Here is a 24156-nt window from a genome sequence, read left to right on the forward strand (position 1 = left end):
CATAGTACTGGCATTCCAGAGTATTAATAATAAAATTTGACACTGGGTGTATTCTGGGCATCACACACTATGTTGATTGCTTTACGTGTATTATATCCTTACATGGCCACTGCAAATTTAAGAGGTAGGTACTGTGTCTTCTTTTTTAAGATTACAGAATTAATTAAGAGGTAGGTACTATGTCTTCTTTTTTAAGATTACAGAAACTGCCATCACATGCAAGTCAACCCAACCTCAACGCAAAGTATATTTGTGATGGTCACTCATCTTTCTGTTCAATGCCCTGTGCATTTGAATCTTTGATGATCCTCTCTTCTTTGAAGAAAGAACTTCTAAGTCATTCTTTCTTTCAAGTATTATTTTCTTACTCCAAAGGAAATGATGAATTAAAACAGATAAAGCAGCTCATACCAAATGTGCTTGCTACCTCCTAGGTTCTCAGTACATTTGAATTATAGAAATGTGTTAATTACTCTATAACTACATCAGAAGTTATACCTCTAGGGATGTGGACATTTAAAAACAAAAAGCCTCTGGTAATTGTAATTCCTTCCTCTGAAAACTGAATAAGTGTCTGATGTTAATAACTATTTCAGACTGTTGGGAAACATGTGAAGGGGATGTTTTGCTAAATATTGGCATACTTTTTTTTTTTTTAAATATTGGCATACTTTTATCAAATATTTTGATCTGCCTAATAAAATTGGAAAATAAAGTATGCATTTTAGATTTGAATCAAACCTGTAAGTCTGTACTCATTTGATAATCTCTCATGTAGCATTTCTATATATTTTGAGTTTACTTTAAATAATTTATTATATAAATGTCAATATATGTTATATATTTTTATGCCAGCTCTTATTTTGTATATTAAAATGAATATAATTAAAATGTGGTAAATGTCTGTTCTTTCTAAATTATCTGTAGGCACAGTTGAACCACACTCTTCATTGGAATGTGAAGTAACATGGCAGCCAGGTTTCAGTTCTCCGGAAAGAGGAGAATTTGTTCTTCATGTCAATGAAGGAAACACGCTGACGCTAAAATGTGTTGCACGTGTAATGATTTCCTTTGGATATGATTTTTATTTGGGGGACTCTACATTGGTTGGATATATATATGTTTATACAATTGGGTATATATATATACTATGTTCACAAAACTGATTTTGCTTGCAATATTTAGTTAACTGAATTACCATCTCCTTGGCTCCACTTCTCTACCATAAATGAAGACTTTGCTAAAAAAAAAAAAATGTGTTGTGTTACCTAGAATCAATTTACAAATCCAATACCTTTGTGCCATAATACTAGATTGCTGTTAGTGCCTCATAAACATACAATACCATGAGGGCCACTTGAAATTAAATTATTTCATTGACAGAAACCAAAGAAAAATAGAGAAAATTGTATTTTTGTCCTACTATATTGCATTTTTAGAATTCTGGTAGTAATTAATAATTCAGTTTGAAATGGATCACATAATTTACATAACAAGGAGATATGTAAAATTCTAATTTTACAGAATATACTCTTATAATAAAAATGAGTTAAGTTAAAGCTTCAATATGCAATTTTGACTTTCTTTTTGTGGTAGAGCCCAGAAGACCTCAACTTCATGTCTCATAATCACCAAGAATCCACTTTACTTGTGTACCAAATTTTTTCCCCAATATTCTCAGTAATTTAGCTCAAGCCAGTCCTGTCTTACTGATTCTCATCTCTCTCTCCAGACCATGATCATGGTTTTAAATATTTCAGCTATGAAGAAACTCATAGCCTTTAGAGATGAGACATTCATTCACTTTAATGATGACAAGTGACTGTCAGAAATCAGTAGGGTCTTTCCTCTGTTCTAGCCTTGAAATAAGCTGGACCCTACTGCTTTACCTATGTTTAAATTACTTGCTATTCTTTTTAAAAGTTTCTATTGAAGTACAGGATATATACAGAAAAGTATACATATTATGACTTCTGTATCATTCAATCTTTATAAACTGATAGCACCTTTGTAACTCACACCCAGATCAACCAGATCAAGAAGCAGACTATGACTAGCATTGCAAAAGAAACATCTTCCCCATCCATGTTTCCAAAAGTCCCTCTGTGTCCCTCCCAAAGTTATCACTATCCTTAGTTCTAAGGGTATGGATTAATTTTGGTTTCAAATGTTATATAAATGTAATCAAAACATTTGTATTCTTTTACATCTAGCTTCTTTTGTTCATCATTAGGTTTGGGGCTTTGTCTATTCTGATACATTTGGTGACAGAGTATTCATTCTCATTCCTGGATAGTATTCCGTTGTGTGACTATACCATCATTTTTCCATTACACAGCTGGTGGGGATTTGTATTGTTTCAGATTATTCGCTACTATAAAAATGCTTCTCTTAACATTCTTATAGCTGTATTTTGGTGAACATATGCACACAATTCTTTAGCTATTACTTACATAACTGTGTTTGATAAAGTTAGCAATATAAATTTGCCCACATACTCACCTCACGTGTATTTTTTCTAACAAATAGAAGATGAGCAATTTAGTAATTTAAACTTTGTATTAATAATAGATATCATTTATTAATTACTATGTGTCAAGCAGGATGCTAAATACTTTTCATGTATTACCTAATTTAAGCCTTCTAACAACTCTGTAAGGCTATATTGATAACTCAGTTAGTTGATGGATGAGGAAATGGAGGATTAGAGTGGGTGTTTAATACAAATTCACACATGCAGTAAATGCCCTAGGTGGAATTCATATCCATATCTGTTTGCCTCCACCGTCTTTGCTATTACCCTTTGATTAAATTTACTTTCTGCTTTCCCTACACTAGGATTGGTTAAGAATTAAAGTCTGAGATATGAGAATAATGAATTTGATCATTTTATGGTAAATTTTTGAGATCCTTTAAGTTAAATGAACTGTGAAGTGTTTCTCTTAAGAAAAGTACAAATGGAGAAACATTAAGTGACTGAATAAAATGTTCATTTAATGTTTGTCATTAATTTATGAAGAACTTACTTGACCATTTTCTCATCTGTTAGCTTTGTTTAGAAACTTATTGTTCAAATTACCCAAGTCATGTTCCTCAAATAATTATAAGAATGTATTAAAACCTCCCAAAACAATAATTTATCATCAATATTTATCATAGATAAACAGAGTTGGGTGTAAAGGGCACTGTATAAGAAAGTGGAAAACTTGGGTTCTAGTTCCCCTTGGCTATTGTTTGCTTTCCTGTGAAATGGGAAAGGTGGATAACATCAGCATTTTCAAAAACTGTACTATGATACAGTAGTTCTGTGAAGTGATTTGTGCAGGGAGTAAGGAGAAGTGTTGCACCTAAGTAACTCTGTGAATCACAGTGAACTACCTCCCCATTCTCAGATAAGCAAAGTGTGCATTATCAGCATATAAAGCTCTAGAAGAAGACTAATAGTAAAAACATGTCTAGATGATTTCATTTGGCACATTATTTACCATGCTAGGGTACTCTTGAACTCTTTCCTTTTGCACAGCACACAGTAACACCCTGTACATAGTTGGGTAGATATCTCTATGATCTCCAACATGACTTTCAGTCCTGGATTTACTTCCTTCATTGTGTTGTCTAATTCCCCCTGCCTTCCTCAGTTTAGGAGTGTACTTTAGATATTCCATTCTATTTTCCTTTCCTTTAAGTACATCATAACATCTGATAACACTTTATGTTTTAGAAATTTCCATGAAGCTGAAATAATTTGAGTCATTTGGAAGGGGCAAAAAAAAAATTACTATTATTTTTATTGCATCTTCTCTCTTCTCCTCTTGTTACTAGCTTGGTCATACCAAGGTCATGTTTTTGGAGCCACGAATCCTCTTCAGTAATAGTCCTCAAGGTTTAACAACTTGGAGGAAAGCCATTCTTCACAATGTAGGACAAAACCATGCTTATTTCAAGGTAATGTAGAATCTTGGAATCTTATTTGGATCAGATCACATTATAATTTGAATTATTTTTTTCCATGAACACTGTGGTGTTAATACTGTAGTCTTTATAAATTGACTAATGCTAATATTTCGATATTTTATGTGAGACTTATCTGAGTATATTTCAGCTACTTTGTCCTTTTAATTTCCCACAAAAATAATTTCTTCATTCTTCCGCCATTAGGCTCTCCTCTTCTTAGGCCTTTTTTCCCTTCCTGTCATTTTGTCTTGTTGAGAAAAAGATAATTTGGGAAAAAAAGAGCACTTTAAAAAATATCCATTGTTGGGCACCTGGGTGGGTGGCTCAGTGGTTGAGCATCTGCCTTCAGCTCAGGGCATGATCCCGGGGTCCTGGGATCGAGTCTCCTATCAGGCTCCTCGCAGGGAGCCTGCTTCTCCCTCTGCCTCTCATGAATAAATAAATAAAATCTTTTAAAAAATTATCTATTGTTGCTATTACAACTTCATATTTAATTACATACTTTTCTTCTTCTCCTCATTTTCACTCTCATCAAGACTGTTATGGTAGAAACTGGAACCTAAAGCAAGTTCCTTCTAAAGATACTGTATTTATAGTTGTTGCTCCTGATTTAAATTACAGGGTGAGGGGTGTTTAAAGTGGTGATAGAATATTTTTTTGCTGAAAAACATATTAATATTTTCCAATAGTGACAATAGATAGAGGTCAGTGTTTGAGATATTTCTTTTTTTTAAATTTTTTTAGTTGGAGTTCAACCTGCCAACATATAGCATAATACCCAGTGCTCATCCTGCCAAGTGCCCCCCTCAGTGCTCATCACCCAGTCACCCCAACCCCCCACCCACCTCCCTTTCCACTACCCCTTGTTCGTTTCCCAGAGTTAGGTGTCTGTTTGAGATATTTCATTCAAGCTTTATATCTACATGTCATCTGCCCAAACAAATGCAGATACCTTTTTCTACTCTTGCTTCAAATTTAGTTCTGAAGTCTGTTTGTTCCCTCATCTCCAAAATACCTTAACCAATTTTCCTTTAAATTATTCTGGCTTATAGCATGATAGATGGTCCTAAATTAGCCCCTGAGAAACCATACCATAAATGCTTTGGTAAGCTACTTATAACTTTTTTGAAGGTCAAAATTATATCTTAGACATTAGGCTATTAAGGAAATAATAAAAAACAGGAAGAGGTTACTTTATCATCTGCCTCCCCACTAACTTTTCTTTCAGTGTTTACTGTCAGGGAAAAAGCAAACTATCAAAGTACTATCCAGAATTTTATCATCTTCTCTATCAGATATATCTCATCCTTGTAAGTTTTGCAAAATTTTAATAATGCTCAGACAGTAAACTTCATCATCCTTTTTGAACTGGATGCCACCACTACTAAAAGTTCCATTTGCTGGGTTAGGGGTACAAATCCTTGTTGAAGTTTATTTGTGCATCTGGTATTGGAAAACTCATTACAAAATCATCTCATGTCCTGTGCCCAGGAGTTCTCTCTCTGGGTAGTGGTTTGGAAGCTTTCCTATGAAAGCTTCAGAACAGCAACTCTAAAGGATAATGCAGCAGTTCTGCAAATTTTCAATTACAGGTTTGTGACCAGAGTCTTTTGCCTACCATTAATATTGTTCCATCACAAGGAATCATTCCATTTGGAGGTATAACTGTTCTCAATATCTCCTGTACACCTACTGTAGCAGAAAAATTTGATACAAGAGCAAAGGTATGTTCATGTGTGAGTGTGTGTATGTGTGTGTATTCATACTTTTTATGTATATACATATATATTCATATGTTATATATGTCTATGTGGATTTGTTTCAGAGATTTATAATAGTAAGTATAATGCTATAAAATGTGTGTGTTTATTCTTAGAAAACTTGTTTTAAGGATTTTTTCTAATGGGAATAGGTTTGAATGTTATGATACTAATGAGTAATTTTTAAAATTTCGGTTTCTTTGTTAGCAATTTAGTTATTTCTAAAGAAATGCAGTTTTTAGAGATCTATAGGATAAGCAACCTTACCTATACAATCTTGTAGAAATAGCAGAACCTGGCAAGAGGTTTTGTAGATAATTTTTGGTAAAAATTAGTAATGGAAATTTCTGCTAAGTTGAAATGGATACTTTTCATTAACATGAGGCATTTTTCACATGAAATTAGAATGATATTTGGCATCTCTGAGTTGTGATAAGTCCTCACTAGTCACAGAGGGAAGGATAACTTTTTTCATGGTATTAGTTAGATATTTGATTTAATTAGATACCTTAGGAAAAATTAATCAATTTTGGGATGTTAATTCTAAATAGCTTCAAAGACTATATGAATTATGTGCAAATTATATATGGTGTTAACATTTATATTTTATAGCATACATAAAATATTTTACTAATTTATATTCTGGGAATTATGTAATTGAAAAGATATTACTTTGATTTTAGGGGCTTCTCTAATTGTTTATTAAATAGAGTAAATAAAACATAGAAGACTAGTCTCTGATAAAATTTATTATAAACACGAGGAATGAAATACTCTTGATTTTTTTAAAAGATTTTATTTATTTATTCATGATAGACATAGAGGGAGAAAGAGGCAGAGACACAGGCAAAGGGAGAAGCAGGCTCCATGCAGGGAGCCTGATGTGGGACTTGATCCCGGGACTCCAGGATCGCGACCTGGGCCAAAGGCAGGCGCTAAACTGCTGAGCCACCCAGGGATCCCCCTACTCTTGATTTTTTAATCTGATGATCAACTATGTACATTTATGCATATTAAAAATAATATGTATACTGTTATCAAATCAAAATGAATAGTTTCAGATATATCCCCATTTTATCTTTAATTTCCCATAACAACCCTTTTTTTCATAACAATCTTTAAATAATATGTAGTTTAACTTGATAAATACCAATTTGCCCCAAATAAGCAACCTACTGATTATATCCTTTATGAAGAAATATGTATTGAAAGATGATTGTAAATTATATATTATGGTACATGGTCTGAGATTTGGGCAGTATTTTTTTATCTAATATTCTGGAAAAAATAAAAAATATGGCCACTAAAAATAGATTTCACTAGAAGATTAATTTCTACTATATTTTAGATGAGTATGCTGTTTTTACAAAGCTTACCTTTTTAACATTATATAATAAGATTAGTTTATTCTTCCATTCACACATATTTACTGAGCACACATTTTATGTTAGTTTCTGTTGTAGAGTCAGTACAATGAATAATGGGGAGGTGGGTAAAGCCAGCTATGAGGTGTTGAGACTTAATTATGGGGTTCATCAATGAAGAGCATGTCGATTTGTAATTTCCTCTGAATCATAAATTATCCTTTTTATGATTTTAGTCAAGTATTTTGTTTATGTACTATATATTCTTTATCTTTTTTAAATTAAAAAAATTAATTTAAATTCAATTAACCAACATATACTATATGTTTTTTAAACAAGATGTGGAAATCATATAATATTATGAATATAGTGATTTAGTTAATAAAATTAAATGACATGTCACTCTCCCCAATAATTTAGAAAATATGACAGTTTGGAGGTTTTTTTGCCTATGAATGGTGTCAGTGTCTTTCTATGGAAAGAGTAAGATATAGTCCTATCTCTTTCTTAGATATATATTTAGATTTAAATCCAGAATTGATGCTCCCTGTTCTTACACAGGTAGGGCTTTCAGTGAATGCTGTTTTTCTGCTTCTGAGATTTTGCTTAGACATTTACATGTTCAGATAATCTACAGTTCTAATTTTATAGGAATTATACAACTAGATTCTTAGTTCACTATGTTAATTTTCTCAGAGGCAATGGAGTGTTTAGGCAGTCGTTGGTTGAAATTTAGCCACTGCTGTTTTGAAACATCAAGAAAAAGACAAAATACTCTGCCTCTCTGACCCTCAGTTTTCCTCACTCAGAAATTAGGATATTAATATTAGTGACCTCACAGGATACTGAGAATTAAAAAGGAGACAATGTAGTTAGCACTATACTTGGCTCATTTACTTAGCAATATTTTAGCTACTTTCATTATTATTATTATGGTCATAGTGGATATTAGTATCTCTCTATAGGAAGAAGTATGTTTGTACTTAGTTCCCTATCTGTTTTAATTTTGAATAATCCATTGAAATTAGGTAAGTACAAAAGGCATACAGAGAGTGGCAATAATGTATAGTTAAATGGGTAGAACTCTGCAGTTAAATTCACAAGCTATGAACTGGTCCCATTTGTGGTGGAGGTTTTTAAGAGCTGAACACTCATTCCTCTTAGGAATATCAATTCTGAATAACAAGAAATGTGATGACAACCACCAGAATAAATCTTGTAATATTTATAATATGTTATGGTTATTTAAATTTTTAAAAATTGCCAGATGCCAGGTAATACTATAGTAGTATATGAGTAGATTTTAATGTGGTTTCTACAAGGCTTTATATTTCTCTCAAATAAGGTTGCTATTCACCATGCAAATGTCATAGACCTTAGGATTGGTGGATCTGTTGAGATTGCTGATGTGGAAATTAATCCGGTGAGTATGTTAGTATGTTAACCATTTGTGTAATCATTTTCTGAGTGTGGTGACTCTTATTATGTATCCCTAGTCAGCCTATTTATGTTTAAAAATATCTCATTATATAGTACTTTGACATATAGAAGTTAGTATATGTAATATAAATATGTGATGAAGCAGAATATTAAATGGAGGTTTCAGAATTCATCACTGAACTTAACTTTCAGAATACTACTAACACCATTAAAGTCATCGTAGGCTTCATCATGATTCTACCCCTCTTTAAAAGATAACTGCTTTACTGAATTTTCTGATTATTCTCCCTTTACTTTTTCTAATCGACTCACCACATATGTATGAATTCCTTAACAATTCATTATTTAGTTTAGTTTGTTCACTTTTGAGCTTTATGATAAAGATGTGCTGTGTGTAGTCTTTGGTGAGTTACTTTTAACTGTATATTGCATTTCCAAAATGCATCTAAGTTGCATGTAGCTATATTTTCTCACTACTGCTTAATAGTCCATTATATAGGCCTGTTTTAATTTGTAGACTCATTCTGTTGTCCATTCAATTAGATGTTTCTTTTTTTGTTATTGCAAACACTACAGCTGGAAATATTCATGTATATATCTTGTGAGGGACAGATGCCAGAGTTTCCCTAGGAGTGGAGTTGCTAAGTCATAGAATGTGTGCATTTTTGGCTTCATAAGATAGTTTCCATATTTTCTTCTCAAGTTTCCATTGCTCCACATGCCATTGCTCCATAAGTTGTATTTTAAGACTTAATGTTTGCCAGTCTACTAGGTATAAAATGATATCTCACTGTGGTCTTGATTTGTATTTTCTGAACTATAGTTATATTTATTTTTTTTCATTATTGTTGTGTACCCTGATAAAATTTTGTTCTACAATTGTTAGAGTATACACGCATACTTTTTTTTTTTTTCTGGCAAGTCTTTCAGGAATTAAATCTGGTCTTGTCTATCTAAAAACTTTACCCTGGTCCTTCAAAGCAGGCCCATATGCCCCTCCATTGTGACATTCTTAAGGTGTTACAAGCATCTTAAACTCTGGAAACATCTTCATCATGGCAATTGCCATATTATTTTCAGGTTATCTGCACTTTTGTCCTTCTTTTCTACTAGTACTACAGCACCTTGCACCATTCTGGTACTGAATTAAATTGAGCAAAAATGGATGAGGCTGACAGTGCCTCAGGTAGGGCCTCGTTACTAGTCTGTACTTTAATGGCATCACCACAATTCTAGTGTCTGACTTTGAGTTATAATTTTCTAACCTATATTTTATTTGATACTGAAGGCGTGATAAGTATAGATAGATTGAGAGATACTAGGTTAGCTTGTCCAAGACTATGGTGATTCTTGGAGGTTAAACACTGTGGTATCCAGAGTGCTTTCTCCATTGCCATGGTGTTTCTCCTTGAACATTATTAGAAGTGTATTGAGACTTTGACTACTTTATTTCCGTATTCTGAAGGCATTCATGGCATGCTTTGCATGTTATGGTACAATTGAGTAATTTTTGAGACTTTATATTAAGATATATCAATATTCTCTGATTATGTTAAGTTTTAAACATGGCTGCCTAGCTGCCTTTTAAAAAATAATATTCTGGCATCATCAGTAAGACATTTAATAACTGTATGGCATTGAATATGTATCTTAATAACAATTAGGACATTTTATCCAAATGAGCATATGTACAAGGCCAGAATAGTATAAGAGAAGTTTTGTTTTTTTTTTTTTTGCATATACAAAGCATCAAGCTTTTATTACCTGTATTGGATTTTACAGATTTTACCTCTAGAACCGGGTTGATATTTTAGGTGAAACAAATAGTGGCCGGTTGACCTTAATGCAATAATTTCCTTAACAACAGGATATTGTTGCCACTTTCTCTTTAATGTTGTATGTAATTCTTTTACTAAGTAATTGTAAGGCTATGTATATATTTCTGCCATAAGAAGAGTTCTACAGAGCTTTGTGATGTAGGCACATACCTGGCAGGTAAGCTAAAGTTAAGATACATTCAATAAGCATTCCTTACCTATATTAAAGCTAGGCATTAGGTGCTAGGAATACAAAAATGAATCAGGCCTATGGTCCACTAGGAGAGACAGATTGGTAAACAAATAAACACACTTTCTGATGTTGTAATGGTGAGGGAAAAGAAGGAACAGAAGTAGTTCCAAGCACAGTATAATAAAATATAGTTTATCTAACTGGGATTTGAAGGATAGATAATATTTTATCAGGCAATTCTGAGTTAGAGAAAAGCCTTCCTAACAGAAGGGACACACTGATAAAGACACAGAACGGTGAAACATCAGGTATTGATTGGAAATGGCAGTGCATATAGCTTGCTGAAGTATGAATGACAGGATAGGAGTGGAGAAAGGTGAGGCAGAGGAAGGTCAAGGTGAACTTTATGAGCCTGCTGAGGCACTTGGACATTGTCTGGTAGTTGGAGGAGAATCATCACATTTTAAGATAGGAAGTACACATTTTTGATTAATTTAATTGTGACTTATCTGTGGAGAGGAGAATTGGAGAAAGTACAAATCTAGAAATGAAATGGTAAGTGATGAATTATTAATTTCATACAATTACTTTAAGGATAAGAGGTGAAGGAGGCAGGATAAATGGGATTTGGTAGCTGATTACATAGAGGAGGTAGGGGAGAGGAAGGAAAATGTGACCAGTTTTGCTAGAGAACAGGAGTTTTAATATCCTTGATGAAAAATAACAGTATACATTTTTCATCGAGGTATAATTGACCTATAACATTATGTTAGTTTTATGTGTACCACATAGTGATTCAATATTTGTATGTATTGCAAAATGATCACCATAATGAGTCTATTTAACATCTATCACCAAATATAGTTACATTCTTTCTCTTGTGATAAGAACTTTAAGGTCTACTCTCTTAAAGTGTAATTTTTGATTTACATTATTTTCATAAAATATTATTCTGCTTTCTAATTCTTTCTCTCTTTTTAATTTTAGGATGTATTCAACTTCAGTGGTACCTATGTTGGTACTACTCAGATTATCCCATTTATAATAAAAAACAAAGGTATAACACGTGCCAGAGTGGAATTTAATCTACAAGACTTTGAATATTTTTCTTTGGATTTTAAAGATAAATCAAGTATGGCTTCTATACTATAATGATACTCTTATAAGATAGTTTTAAGTTGCTTTATGGTATAATGCTAAAAATACTGTAACTCAAGGGCAATTGTTCTTAAATATTTTTAATTACTTAATGCATGCTTTTCTTATTTCTGTAACCCACCATGGTTTTATTTCTAGAAATATATCAATGTTAATATCAGAATTCTTTGGTGATTTATAACATATAACCATGCTTAGTTGATTTAATATAGTTAGTTAAGAATGTTACATATAAGTAAAAGAAAATAAAGTTAAGCATATACTGTAAATGAAAATGAAATAATTAATTGCTAATTTTAATTGCCCAAGAATTTCAGGTAAATGTCTTTAGAGAGTTCTTTATATATGTTTATTCATGTATTAAGTAACTTTATATCACATTAAGTTTAAAGATAGGCACTTCTACAAAGACATTTCATTTGTTTGCTCCAGGGGTTGGCACAGTAAAGCTTGTGGGCTAATCTGGCCTGATACATGTTTTTATAAATAAAATTTTATTAGAGTACAGACACATTTGTGTACTATTTATAGCTGCTTGCATACTACAATGGCAGAGTTTAATAGTTGAGAAAGAAACCATATGGCTTGCAGAGCCTACAGTACTTCATATCTGGACCCTTATAGAAAGTTTGCCAACCATTAGTTTGGTCATTTCTTCTTCAATAGATGTTTGTTGAATACCAATCATATGCTAGATACTAGACTTTGAGTGTGTAAAGATAATAAGATATTTTACATGTTCTCAAGAAGTAAACAGCAAGTGTATCAGTCAGGATTTCAGTAGTTAACAGATGACTCACTCAAAGGGTTTAACTGAAGAGAGTTTAATGAAGGAATTATCTATGGAGGTGGGAGCTGGATTAAAAGAAATCAACCAGGAATGGATGCTGCTACTACCTCTGCACCTGAAGGACTAACAGGAGGCAAGGTATTACTGCAACCCCATGACCGGTGAAACTATGAAAGAGGAGCCAATTGATTAGAGCTTTAGCTGTAAGGGAATTGCAGCCATTGCCAGAACCATAGACAAGGCAGTGAAGACATGAAGGCATAAATACCTCCTACCTTCTGATAGCCTACTGGTGTCTCTGTGAGGTTGAACCAAGTCAGAGGCAGAAGAGCAAGAGGGCCTAGATGAGTTGACCTATAGAAGTCAGGACAGAGCAGAACAGAAAAGCTGGCTATTGAATCTAAGTGACAAATGAGGAACATCTGTAACAGTAGGTGAAGTGGTCAAAGGATCAGCTTATTACCATCGAGCAGGGCAGGTTCTGTGAGACAAGTGGGTTCATGGTACTAAGGGAGCATATGTTAGGGAAGACCAGCAATCAGCCTAAGGAAAGATTTCTTGGAGAAGTTCATGCCTAATCCTAGTCTTGCAGATACACAAGAAAAGGGGGGAATATGTAAAAGAATGCAAGCAAGGGTCTAGAAATGAGTCAATATGGTAAGTAGTTCAAGATGTCCAGAGTGTGGAAGAACAGGACTGGAAGGGCAAGTGAGATCCAGGTCATGAAGGATCTTTTCGGGACTTTTCTCCTGGTGAATAGGCAGCACCATCAGAGGACATATATCTAGGCAGTGATATGATCAGAACTCACATTTTGCTAATTTTTCTTTTGGAGCAAAGTTGAAAATGGGCTGGAGGAACATGTGGAAATGGGAAAAGGTAAGACCAGAGAGAAGGAGGTTAGCTAGGGGTTGTGGCCATCTGGGTGAGAAGTGATGAAAGCCCGAACACAGGGAGTGGTGCTAGAGATGGGAAGCAAGGGAGTATGAAGGTGTCGAGACAGAAGTGCTCTGACTTGTTTACCAAGGAGACATGGGTATTAGGGAGGAGGAGCCAGGCTCAAATCTCTCTCAGGTTTTGATTATAAGAGGTAAATGACTGGAGGTAAAATTCATGGTTGATGTAATACAGGAGGAGGATCAGGTTTAGGTGAGCGTGGTATGTAATAAGACTGTGTGCTAGCCCAGGAATGATAGCAGCAGGCAACTGAAATATGAAGTCCATATTCTTCTTCTTTTTTTTATTCTGGATGCTGAAACTTTAGTTGCTTAATACTTTACTCTCACTGACTGCCTCATATACAGTCATGCACCTTGTTCGTTGGATCACAGACTCTTGTTAATCTGCAAAGCTAGTCTGCAAAGTACATTTGTTTCCACAATTTTGCCTTATCCCTAGCTTAAGCCTCCCTTTGAGGCCACTGCATCATCTTTTCAAATGCTTCCCCTGCCTCTAAGCTTTTCTCCTCAGACCTCTTCTGGGAGTGAGCTCCCTAAAGCAAGAATCGTATCACATCTATCCTCTACTCAAAAACTTTTGCTGGTTTCTTATTACCAATAGCAGTGGTTCTTAGCAGCAGGCTACTCACACTTCCCTTGATCTTAATAATTATTAACAATTTGCAGTAAAGTTTATACTTAAAATGTTCTGAAAATGTGTTTCATTATTACAAGTATTTTAACACATAAATACCCTCCTGTGACAAATTAGACTTGGTTTTCCTCGTGATCATTTCAAGATTATCGGATAGAGGAGTTATGGGAGAGGAAATGTTGAGGGCCATTTGGGTATGACTCCACCTTGTCTTTCCTGTCACCTTTCCCATTGCAGGCTCCTCTGTCTGTCTCTGCTGCAGCCAGATTGTGTTCCATGTTTCCTTCCAATGGCACTGGGCTTCCCTTCTCCTAGCATGATTCTTCCTCTTTTGTTCCTGATGTCTGCGATCCCACCCTCTTTTATAAAATAGCTTAAAACTCATGAGTTCCTATGAGTATTTAGCCCCATACCCATGCCTGTCCAGTTGGTTGAAATTATTTTTTTAATCTTTACTCCCCTAGGACATTGTTTAAGTCTCATTTTAGCACTAACAATGTCTGCCTTATATCAAAGAGAGTTGTGTACCTGTTTGACTGCCCAACTACACTGTGATATCCATGAGGTCAAGGACTATGTTTATAATTGTTGTTTTCTGCTAGACTTGTCCAATATAGTGCTGTGTGCATTATAGGCACTCAAGAAATATTTATTGAAGCTGTCTTGGATTATTACATGTCACAAACTATATGTTTATATATATTCCAAATATATTTATGAGTATTTATCCATCTGTTTTTATTATATTTTCTATGTTCCAGATACATACCCATTCTAGGTGGGCATTCTTTGCTGTATAATATGTGTATCTTTTCCCACACTACAAACTGTGCTGGTGTTAATATACACTTTATGAATTTTTTGGTCATATAATAGTTTTTTCATCATAGTGAGTGAAATTGAGTAAGTTAAAGGAGGGTGCAATGAGTTATTGAAGTTCATTTCCACCTAGGGGTGATTGAAATGATCATTATTCCTTGGATTAATCAGAAAACTTGAGGGAGAAAATAAGAGTTTTTAGAATTGTTTAGATGAGGACAGAGGTTCTACTATAACAAACATTTGATCTTTCAGGAACTTGTAGAAGTTTCTGTAAGTGGTTATAATTTTTTACCCTGAAGTTTGCATTATTTTTTGACAATTGTTTCTGTATCTCTATCTAATGCTTTTATGTCTGGACTGATTCTATTTTGTCAAAAAGTGACCTTGGATAAAATTGTCTTTAGCTTCACTGTGGCCTCTTGGAGGCATCAGAGAAGATCTGGGTCTTCCCTGCTGTCTTTGCTGGAGAGGGAGTCTCTCACTTTCTTGGGCCTAAGATTCAGTCCCTTACTTGACTTTGACCTTCATTCCTTTCTCTATCCTTGTGAATATGGCTGTGATATGCTCCTTGACCTTTGGAGATTTTAAAAGATGGGTTTACTGTTTGCTTTGCTAATTGAATCTATGTTTGATGCATGTTTGAATATCAGTTTTGCCGATTGGAACCTTGGTATTAAGAGTCATTCTTTAACCAACAGCAACCATATGCAGTCCTGCACAGTAACTGGTTTTTTACTATTATAAACATGTTTATGAGGTTTCTCAAAATTTCATTTCTACATTTAATAGTGGTATTATAGATATGTATCTGGCTTTTAAAAAATATATGTTCTTTTTTATGTCTTATAGAGGAATTCACAGACTGTGCATTTCCTGACATATATTCTTTGGAGTTAGAGGAAGGCACATCCCTGGAATGTGGCATAGCATTTTCTCCCAAAGAGGTATGTTCAGCTTTCTGTTACTCATATGACTGGAGAGTAGAGGAGTTAAGATAATCCTAACTCAGAAGCTATCAAAGATCACCTAAGCTCCTTTTGCTCTGGGTCTTTTTCTAACTTGTACGCATGGCTGAGTATATCTTTTAATTCAGTAAGGTGGTTGCTAGAAGTGCCTGGCTCATGCTTGCAGAGTATCTCAGGAGGTACAGAGAGCATAAACAAGGAAACTATGGTCTCAGTTCTGCTCTCTAGAGAACTCAAGATATGACACGTTATGAAGGACACTCGAGGCTAACTCAAAATCACTTATATTTGAGCCAGCATGTACTTTGTACTTATATTTAATGCTCTTGGAATCACGACCTGAAATTACCAGAGGATTTAAGAGGGGTTGCTGTGATACTGTTTTTTTTTTAATAGTGTCCCTCGATGTTTAATAATTTAAAAACAACAAACAAAAGAAAAGAAAACACCTTTCCTGGAATATGCCCAAGAGTGAGACGTACCATTGGCCAAGTTTCAGGGGCCATTTCTCATATGTTTTTCCTTCAGAGATTTTGCTACAAAAGTGCCAAGGAGAAAGCTTCTTGCTACCCATGATGTGGAAAGTCATGTTGCTGCATCCTCCTAAATAGGAATCAAATTTCTCTGTGACAATTAGAGTATAACATTCTTTTTAAAATTTTCTTTTAAAGATTTTATTTATTTATTCATGAGAGACACACAGAGAGAGAGAGAGAGAGAGAGAGAGAGAGAGAGAAAGAGAAGGGCAGAGATACAGGCAGAGGGAGGAGCAGGCTCCATACAGGGAGCCCAATGTGGGACTTGATCCCAGGATCATGACCTGAGCCAAAGGTAGATGCTCAACCACTGAGCCACCCAGGCATCCCTAGAGTATAATATTCTTACACCAAAACACTTTATATATTCCAGCATAACTAGCATAAAGCCTTGTACCCAATAGGTAGAATAGAAAGAACTAAGTGAAAATAATAACACAGTAAGAGAGTGTATTGAATGCAAGGTACTGTCTATCCGTTCTTAGTCATGTCACTGAAATATAGTTTCCTGAGATTTAAATCTTATTTTAGGAACAACGATAGCTGTTACTTACCTTTCAGGAGGAAAAGATAAAAGAAATGTGAGGACATCTTTAGATTTAAGAAAATGCTGAAGAGCATTTTGCTTTTTTAAGTACATTGGTTGGGGTATGTTTTATGGATATTGTACACATGTGATTCACATGGAATGATATCGTCTACGGAGTTCACTGGTGTCTCTTCTAGCTGTAGGCAAACATAGTGCATGAGGTAGCAAAAGCTACTTTTCTGACATTAGAGAACATGAAAATTCTCATACACAATATTAAGTATACACAGTTGTATACTATATTATATTCGATTTCCATAGGTTTCATCTACATTAATGAACAATCATATTTAGATACTTTTAATTTTATTTATTTTGGAAAAAAATCTCTATTTTTTAATTGAAGTACAATTAGCATACAGTGTTATATTAGTTTCAGGTGTACAATATAATGATTCAGTAATTCTTTACATTACTCAGTATTCATCACTGTAAGTGTACTCTTAATCCCCATCACCTGTTTCATCCATCCGCCCACTCACTTCCCCTCTGCTAACCATCTCTTCTCTAGATAAATACTTTTTACCAAGGTTATCAAGAAGAGAGAGAACATTCTTTCTTTTTTTTTTTTTTTAGCTTGCAAATATTTTACTTTGACCTAATTTAGGCTATCAGATAATATCAGAGTACAAATATTATTTAGGTCTTCCTTTTATCTTTTCAGCAAAGGACTTTGAAGTGCATGAAATATTGTCAGAATATTTTTAATTTGTCTTTCTAATTCAGACAAAAAGTATAATCAACAAGTTACTTGCAGAGATTCAGGAGATGTTTTTCTTTTTACTTTTTACAGTAGTTTTTTCCAATTTTTATTTATTTATTTGACAGAGAGAGAGAGAGAGAGCAAGCATAAGCAGGGGGAGTGGCAGGCAGAGGGAAAGGGAGAAGCAGGCTCCCCAGCAAGCAGGGAGCCCAATGTGGGGCTGGATCCCAGGACCCTGGGATCATGACCCAAGCCAGAAGAAGACACTCAACTGACTGAGCTACCCAGATGCCCCTAATTTTTACAGTATTCTAATGTCTTCTCAACTCTCACATACCCTGACCATTTGCAAGTTTTGTCAGCATCAACTTATATTTTAATCGAACATGTCACTGAAACTCTCTTCCTGCTTCTTAAAATGGGAGTTTAGAAGAGGAGAAAGAAAAAAAAATAAGCAATAATAATCCCAATACTTAACAATGACCCCTGGTTATATTTAGGACTCTCTGTTTTTCTCCCTCTCCCTCTCTCTCCATACTTATATTTCTATAATTGTAATGAGATAATACTTTATGAATTATCTTTAACCAGCATTTTATTACTCAATGTATCAATTAAAATGTTATGGTTAACTTTTTGTGTCATTAAGTATTCTAAATGCAATCTAATTTTTTAGGAATGATCTATCCTATTATTTAGTGGCTATATCATGTTATACTCCCTTCACTAATCCTTCTTACTATACACTTAAGATATTTCCATTTTGGGGGCTTTATAAATGATACTGTGGGAAACATCCTTGTAGATAAATGTTTGATTTTGTATTTATTTTCATTATATATTTCTTGAAGGAGAATAGTTGGGTCAAACTCTATGTACATATTTTAGGCTGTTGATATGTTTTGCCAAATTGCTCTCCAAAAAAGTTATACCAGTTATACTAAATGCCAGTAACAGTGTAAAGTGTTGCTCATTGTCTTTGTATAACTAGGCTGAATCAATTATATATGCATGCATGTATAATATTCTGACAATCTTATAGGTGAAAGATCATTTTAAATTGCATATCTTGAATTCCTCTTGCATAACAAACTACCCTACAACAGTAGTGATTTATTTGCTAACAATTTGGCCAGGTTGGTACTGTTAAAATTCTTTGAATTCTCTGGTAGGATAGGTGGCCTCTATTATTTTCTTTTTACACTATTATTGGCCAGTTTTCTGTTTTATTTTTCCTGATAAACTTTGGAAACATTTTCTCAAGTTTATAGCTATAAGTTCTATGGGGATTTTGATTTGCATTGCATTAAACTAATAAAATTACAAGGAAGTGATTTCTGTATAAAACTGAGCTTCCTATTCAGAAATAAGATAAGCCTTTTATTTTATTTATTATTTTTTAAAGATAAGTTTTTTTTTGAGAGAGAAAGAAAGAAAGAGCATGAGCTGGGGAAGGAGCAGAGGGAGAGCATCTTCAAGCAGACTCCCAACTGAGCACGGAGGCTGAGGAGGGGCTGAATCTCATGACCCATGAGATCATGACCTGAGCTGAAGGAAACCAAGAGTCAGATGCTCAAAGGACTGAGCCACCCAGGGACCCCAAGCCTTTTATTTTATTAAAATATTTTATACTACTCAGCAAATTTTGAAACATTTTGAAGTAATTTTTCTATGTTTTGTGCTGTGTAAATGGTTTGGGTTTTATATATTTTATGCTCTTAAATTTCAAAAATAATGTTCGTGAGTTACATATAGTACTGTCTTTCTTGGGGTGCTTGGGTGGTTAAGTGTCCAACTCTTGATCTCAACTCAGGTCTTGACCTCAGGAATCGTGAGTTCCAGCCCCACATCAGGCTCCACACCAGGTATGGGGTCTGCTTAAAAAAAACAACAAAAAACTCCAACTGTCCTTCCTACTTTAAACATCAATTATTTTATTATTTGTTTTTTAAAAAGATTTTATTTATGTATTCATGAGAGACATAGAGAGAGAGAGAGGCAGAGACATAGGCAGAGGGAGAAGCAGGCTCTATGCAAGGAGCCTGATATGGGACTTGATCCCAGGACTCTGGGATCACACCCTGAGCTGAAGACAGATGCTCAACTGCTGAGCCACCCAGGTGTCCCAACTTCAATTAGTTTAAATTATCCTTCAATTTATTTTAGATTTTTCAGGAATACCGTAATAGACTGCAAATATTGTTGTCTCTTCCAATTAAATAATTATAATTTTTACCTGTTTTTCTTATATTATGTTGTTTAGAACTTCCAGAACAAAGTCACATTATTTTCTTGGCTTATCTTATTCCTACTTTTCTGTGAAGCAACATGTTTTAAGCTCATGTTCAAAATATTTTTCTAGTACTAATTTAATACAAATTTAATCCAAAATAGATACAGATTTTTTTACTTAGTTAAATATTTTATGCCATCAATCAAATTGATTCAAGGAGGAAAACAGTGTGATATAGTTCTACATTATATTTGTAGCATTAGTATATTTTTTTGGTACCCATCAAATAATCACTAAGTATTCTATAAGTAAATTAAAATGTAGTGCATAAATCTGCACATTCATATTTGAGAACTTGTTCTGTTTTTTTCTTTTGGATACTTAGAATTGAAATTAATGAGGAAAGGGTATGTGTATTTTAATTATTGTCACATATATCCACATTGCCACCATAGAACTTATTTCAATTTATATTTCCATTGATAATTATCATTCAACAAATACTTATTGAGCACCTACTAGCAACCCTGCAGTCTTCTGGACCTTGGGGTTATAGTAGAAAGCTTACATCCTAGTGTGGTACCATGCTGTCTTTTCTTCATATCTTCTTCTTTACACTGGGTATTATCATTTACCATTGTAAAGGACACATGTGACAAAAGTCCAATGTAACTGTTTTGTTTTGCTTTTTGTCACTTGTGCTTTCTGGTGTCATATCTAAGAAGCTATTTCCTAGCTCAAATCATAAAGATTTCTGTTTGCTTTTAAGAGTTTTATAGCATTACCTCTTATGTTTAGGTCTATGATCCATTTTGAATTATTTTTGTGTATGCTATAAGAATCTAATTTCATTCTTTTGCATGCAATGTCCATTTGTTCCAGGAGAATTTATTGAAAATATTATTTTACCACATCAAACTGCCTTGACACCCTTGTCTATAGTCAGTTAAACATAAATATATGTGTTTATCTCTGGAGTTTCAATTCTGTTCCATTGATCTAGATGTCTTCACTCATTCCAATAACACAATGTCTTGATTAGTATAGTAAATTTTGTAGTAATTTTTGAAATTGGAAAATGTGAGTACACCAATTTTGTTCTTCTTCAGTAATATTTTTGGCTAATTTGTGTCCCAGGCACTTCCATATGAATTTTAGGATTACCTTGCCAATTACTGCAAAAAAAAAAATCCAGCTGGGATTTTTTTAAACAAAGATTTTATGTATTTATTTGAGTGAGAGAGAGAGAGAGAGCATAAATGAAGAGGAGGGACAGAGGGAGTGGGAGAAGCAGACTCTGAACTGAGCAGGGAGCCTGATGCAGGGTGATCCCAGAACCCTGGCATCATGAGCTGAGCTGAAGGCAGGTGCTTAACCAACTGAGCCACCCAGATCCACCCCCCCCAGCTGGGATTTTGATAAGGATTGTGAAGAATCTATAGATCAATTTGAGGGGGTATTACCATCTTAACAATATTAAGTCTTCTAAGCCATGAACATGTGATGTTTTTGCATTGATTTAGGTTTTTAATTTCTTTCAACAATGTTTTGTAGTTTTCAGTGTACAAAGTTCCTATTTCTTTATTAATTTTATTTATAACATTTTAATGCTATTGTAAATGAGATTGTTTTCTTAATTTCATTTGCAAATTATTCATGTTAAGTGTATAGAAAAACAATTGATTTTAAACATTGATCTAGTATTTTGTAACCTTATTGAACTTATTCATTAGTTCTAGTAGTTTGTTAGTAAATTCCTTAGAATTTTCTATAAGAATATGCCTCCTGCAAATAGAGAAAATTTTACTTCCAATCTGGAAAATTGTTTTACTCCCTGAGTTTTCAATCTGGAAAGTTTTTTGTCCAATCTGGAAAATTTTTCCCCCAGACTTCCAGAACCGCCAGTACAATGTGGTTTAGAAGTGGTGAGAGCAAACGTCTTAACTTGTTCCTGTTATTAGAAGGAAAGCATCAATCTTTCATCTTTAAATATGATGTTAACAATTTTTTTTTGTAGATTCCTTTCTTCAGGTTAAGGAAGTTCTCTTCTATTCCTGGTTATTCTGATCATGGAAGAAATTTGGATTTTGTCAAACATTTTTGGCATCTATTTTAATGATCTTGATTTGTCCTCTATTAATATGATGCATTATTTTGATTGATTTCTATGTGTTAAACCAACTTTACATTTCTGGGATAAATCCTCCTTGATCATTATACTTGGAGTATAATCTTTTTTACATATTACTGCATCCAATTTCCTTTGTATTTTCTTGAAAATACAAAGGGGTTTTGCATCTATGCTCATAAGGAATATTGATCTGTAGTTTCCTTCCTTCCCAAAGACAAATGTCTTTGTTTGGTTTTGGTATCAGGGTAATATTGACTTAGAATGAGGTGAGAAGTGTCCTCTCTTCTTCTATTTTTGAAAGAATTTATGAAGGATTGTATTGTAAATCTTTTTAAATTTAGTGCTATATTTCACCATTGAAATCATCTGGTCTTTGGCTTTCTTTTGTCATATTTATTTTAAACTACTAAGTCAATCTATTTGCTTGTTTTGGATCTATTCAAATTTTTTTCTTTTAAAAATTATAATCCTTTAATTGATAATTATATAGTACTTAGACTTTATAAAGTACTCATATATCTAATATCACTTTAGTTCCATGTGAATCCAATAAGACCAGCATTAAGACCTTAGATTTTTCCCCCCTTTTCTTTCTTTCTTTTTGTTTGTTTTTTTTTTAAGATTTTATTTATTTATTCATGAGAGACACAAAGAAGCAGAGAGAAGCAGAAACATGGACAGAGGGAGAAGCAGGCTTCCTGCAGGGAGTCCCACTGCAGGACTCAATCCCATGACCCCAGGATCATGCCCTAGGCTGAGGCAGATGCTCAACCACTGAGCCACCCAAGCGCCTCCTCCCCCTTTTCCCAGTCATAGAAGCCGATGCACAGTGAAGCTAACTGACTTGTCAAGGCTACCTGCTGGTGAATTGTACAGCTTGAATAATACAATATTATGTCCTCAACCTCCTGACCCACTGGACCCTAATGATACCATGTTAGGAATCCATACATGATGAAGAATAGTACATATTCCTTTAACCAATAGACACAAAACTTTTGTATCTATTCTTTAGGTTTATTAACTTTTTTCCTAGTCATAAGCACTCAAAATCTTCAATTTCATAAAGTTACACTCCTCTGAATTTCAATTACCACTTTACATGGTCTCTCTTCTGTTCCATTTTCCATATTCATAAGAAGAAATTACTTCCTTCTGGGATTAAATTTATTTGGGGGATAATTTCTAGATGCTTAACTCATTATATCTACAAGAGTATCTATAGAAGCAAATAAAGTAAGAACCCATAATACAATGGAAAAAAAGAAAAGAAATTGACGTTTGTCAGGAATTTGTAGAATATTGGGAAATGCCATCTTAAATATACATGTGTACAAGACAACTCAAAAAATTAATATCATGTCATTAGAGGTGGCATTATTTGATACAAAATATCTGTCATCCCAGTTGTTAAGCATGAGTAACAATTCTGTGTCAGATCAAATCATGGACAGACTTTAAAAATTTTTTTCCATATATTTCTCTTCCTAAAAATATATAGCATCCAGAGCAAAAGGAGAGTTTCTCTTGTTTCTCATTCTTAAATTCTTTATTAGTATTACCTCTTAGACTTCATTTACAGATTTCATATGAGTTTCCACTGACTTATGTTCCACTTTGGATGGAGCCCATTTAATGTTGTTTCATTTCCTATTGTTCATTCTAAAATGACATGATGTTTCTTTAGTATTTATGTTTTCTCTTGGGAACTTTCTGTTTTGCTGTAATCAGTTCTCTGGCTTCCCTTCAGAAAACTAAGGCCAATGGGTCTCTCCTACTTTCCCCGCTCCCTTTTATCTATATCTTAATAGTGGTTTCTAATACTTCTTCCAGGCAAGCTTCCCTGTTTTTTTTTTAATTGAGATATAATTGACATATAACTTATATTAGTTTCAGGTGTACAGCATAATGATTTAATATGTGTGTATATTATGAAATGATTACCACAATAGGTTTAGTTCACATCTGTGACCTCATGTAGTTGTTTTTTTCTTGTGATAAGATCTACTGTCTTAAAAAAAAAAAAGATCTATCTTAGCAACTTTGAAGGATAACAATACAGTATTATTAACTATAGTCACCATCTGTACATTGTATCCCCAGGACTT

General features: G+C 33.9%; 1 protein-coding gene across 1 annotated transcript in view; it reads left to right on the forward strand.

The window, feature by feature from the left end:
* Window positions 1–24156, forward strand: part of CFAP47 (cilia and flagella associated protein 47) — a 503092-nt gene that overhangs the window by 63071 nt on the left and 415865 nt on the right. Inside the window, exons 16-21 of the mRNA XM_072744557.1 lie at window positions 928–1058; window positions 3823–3945; window positions 5547–5678; window positions 8424–8501; window positions 11516–11660; window positions 15741–15835. Of these exons, the coding sequence (XP_072600658.1) occupies window positions 928–1058; window positions 3823–3945; window positions 5547–5678; window positions 8424–8501; window positions 11516–11660; window positions 15741–15835 (704 nt within the window). The remainder of the gene's footprint in view (window positions 1–927; window positions 1059–3822; window positions 3946–5546; window positions 5679–8423; window positions 8502–11515; window positions 11661–15740; window positions 15836–24156) is intronic.

The sequence above is a fragment of the Vulpes vulpes genome, chromosome X (assembly GCF_048418805.1).
Source record: "Vulpes vulpes isolate BD-2025 chromosome X, VulVul3, whole genome shotgun sequence".
NCBI classification, from domain to species: domain Eukaryota; kingdom Metazoa; phylum Chordata; class Mammalia; order Carnivora; family Canidae; genus Vulpes; species Vulpes vulpes.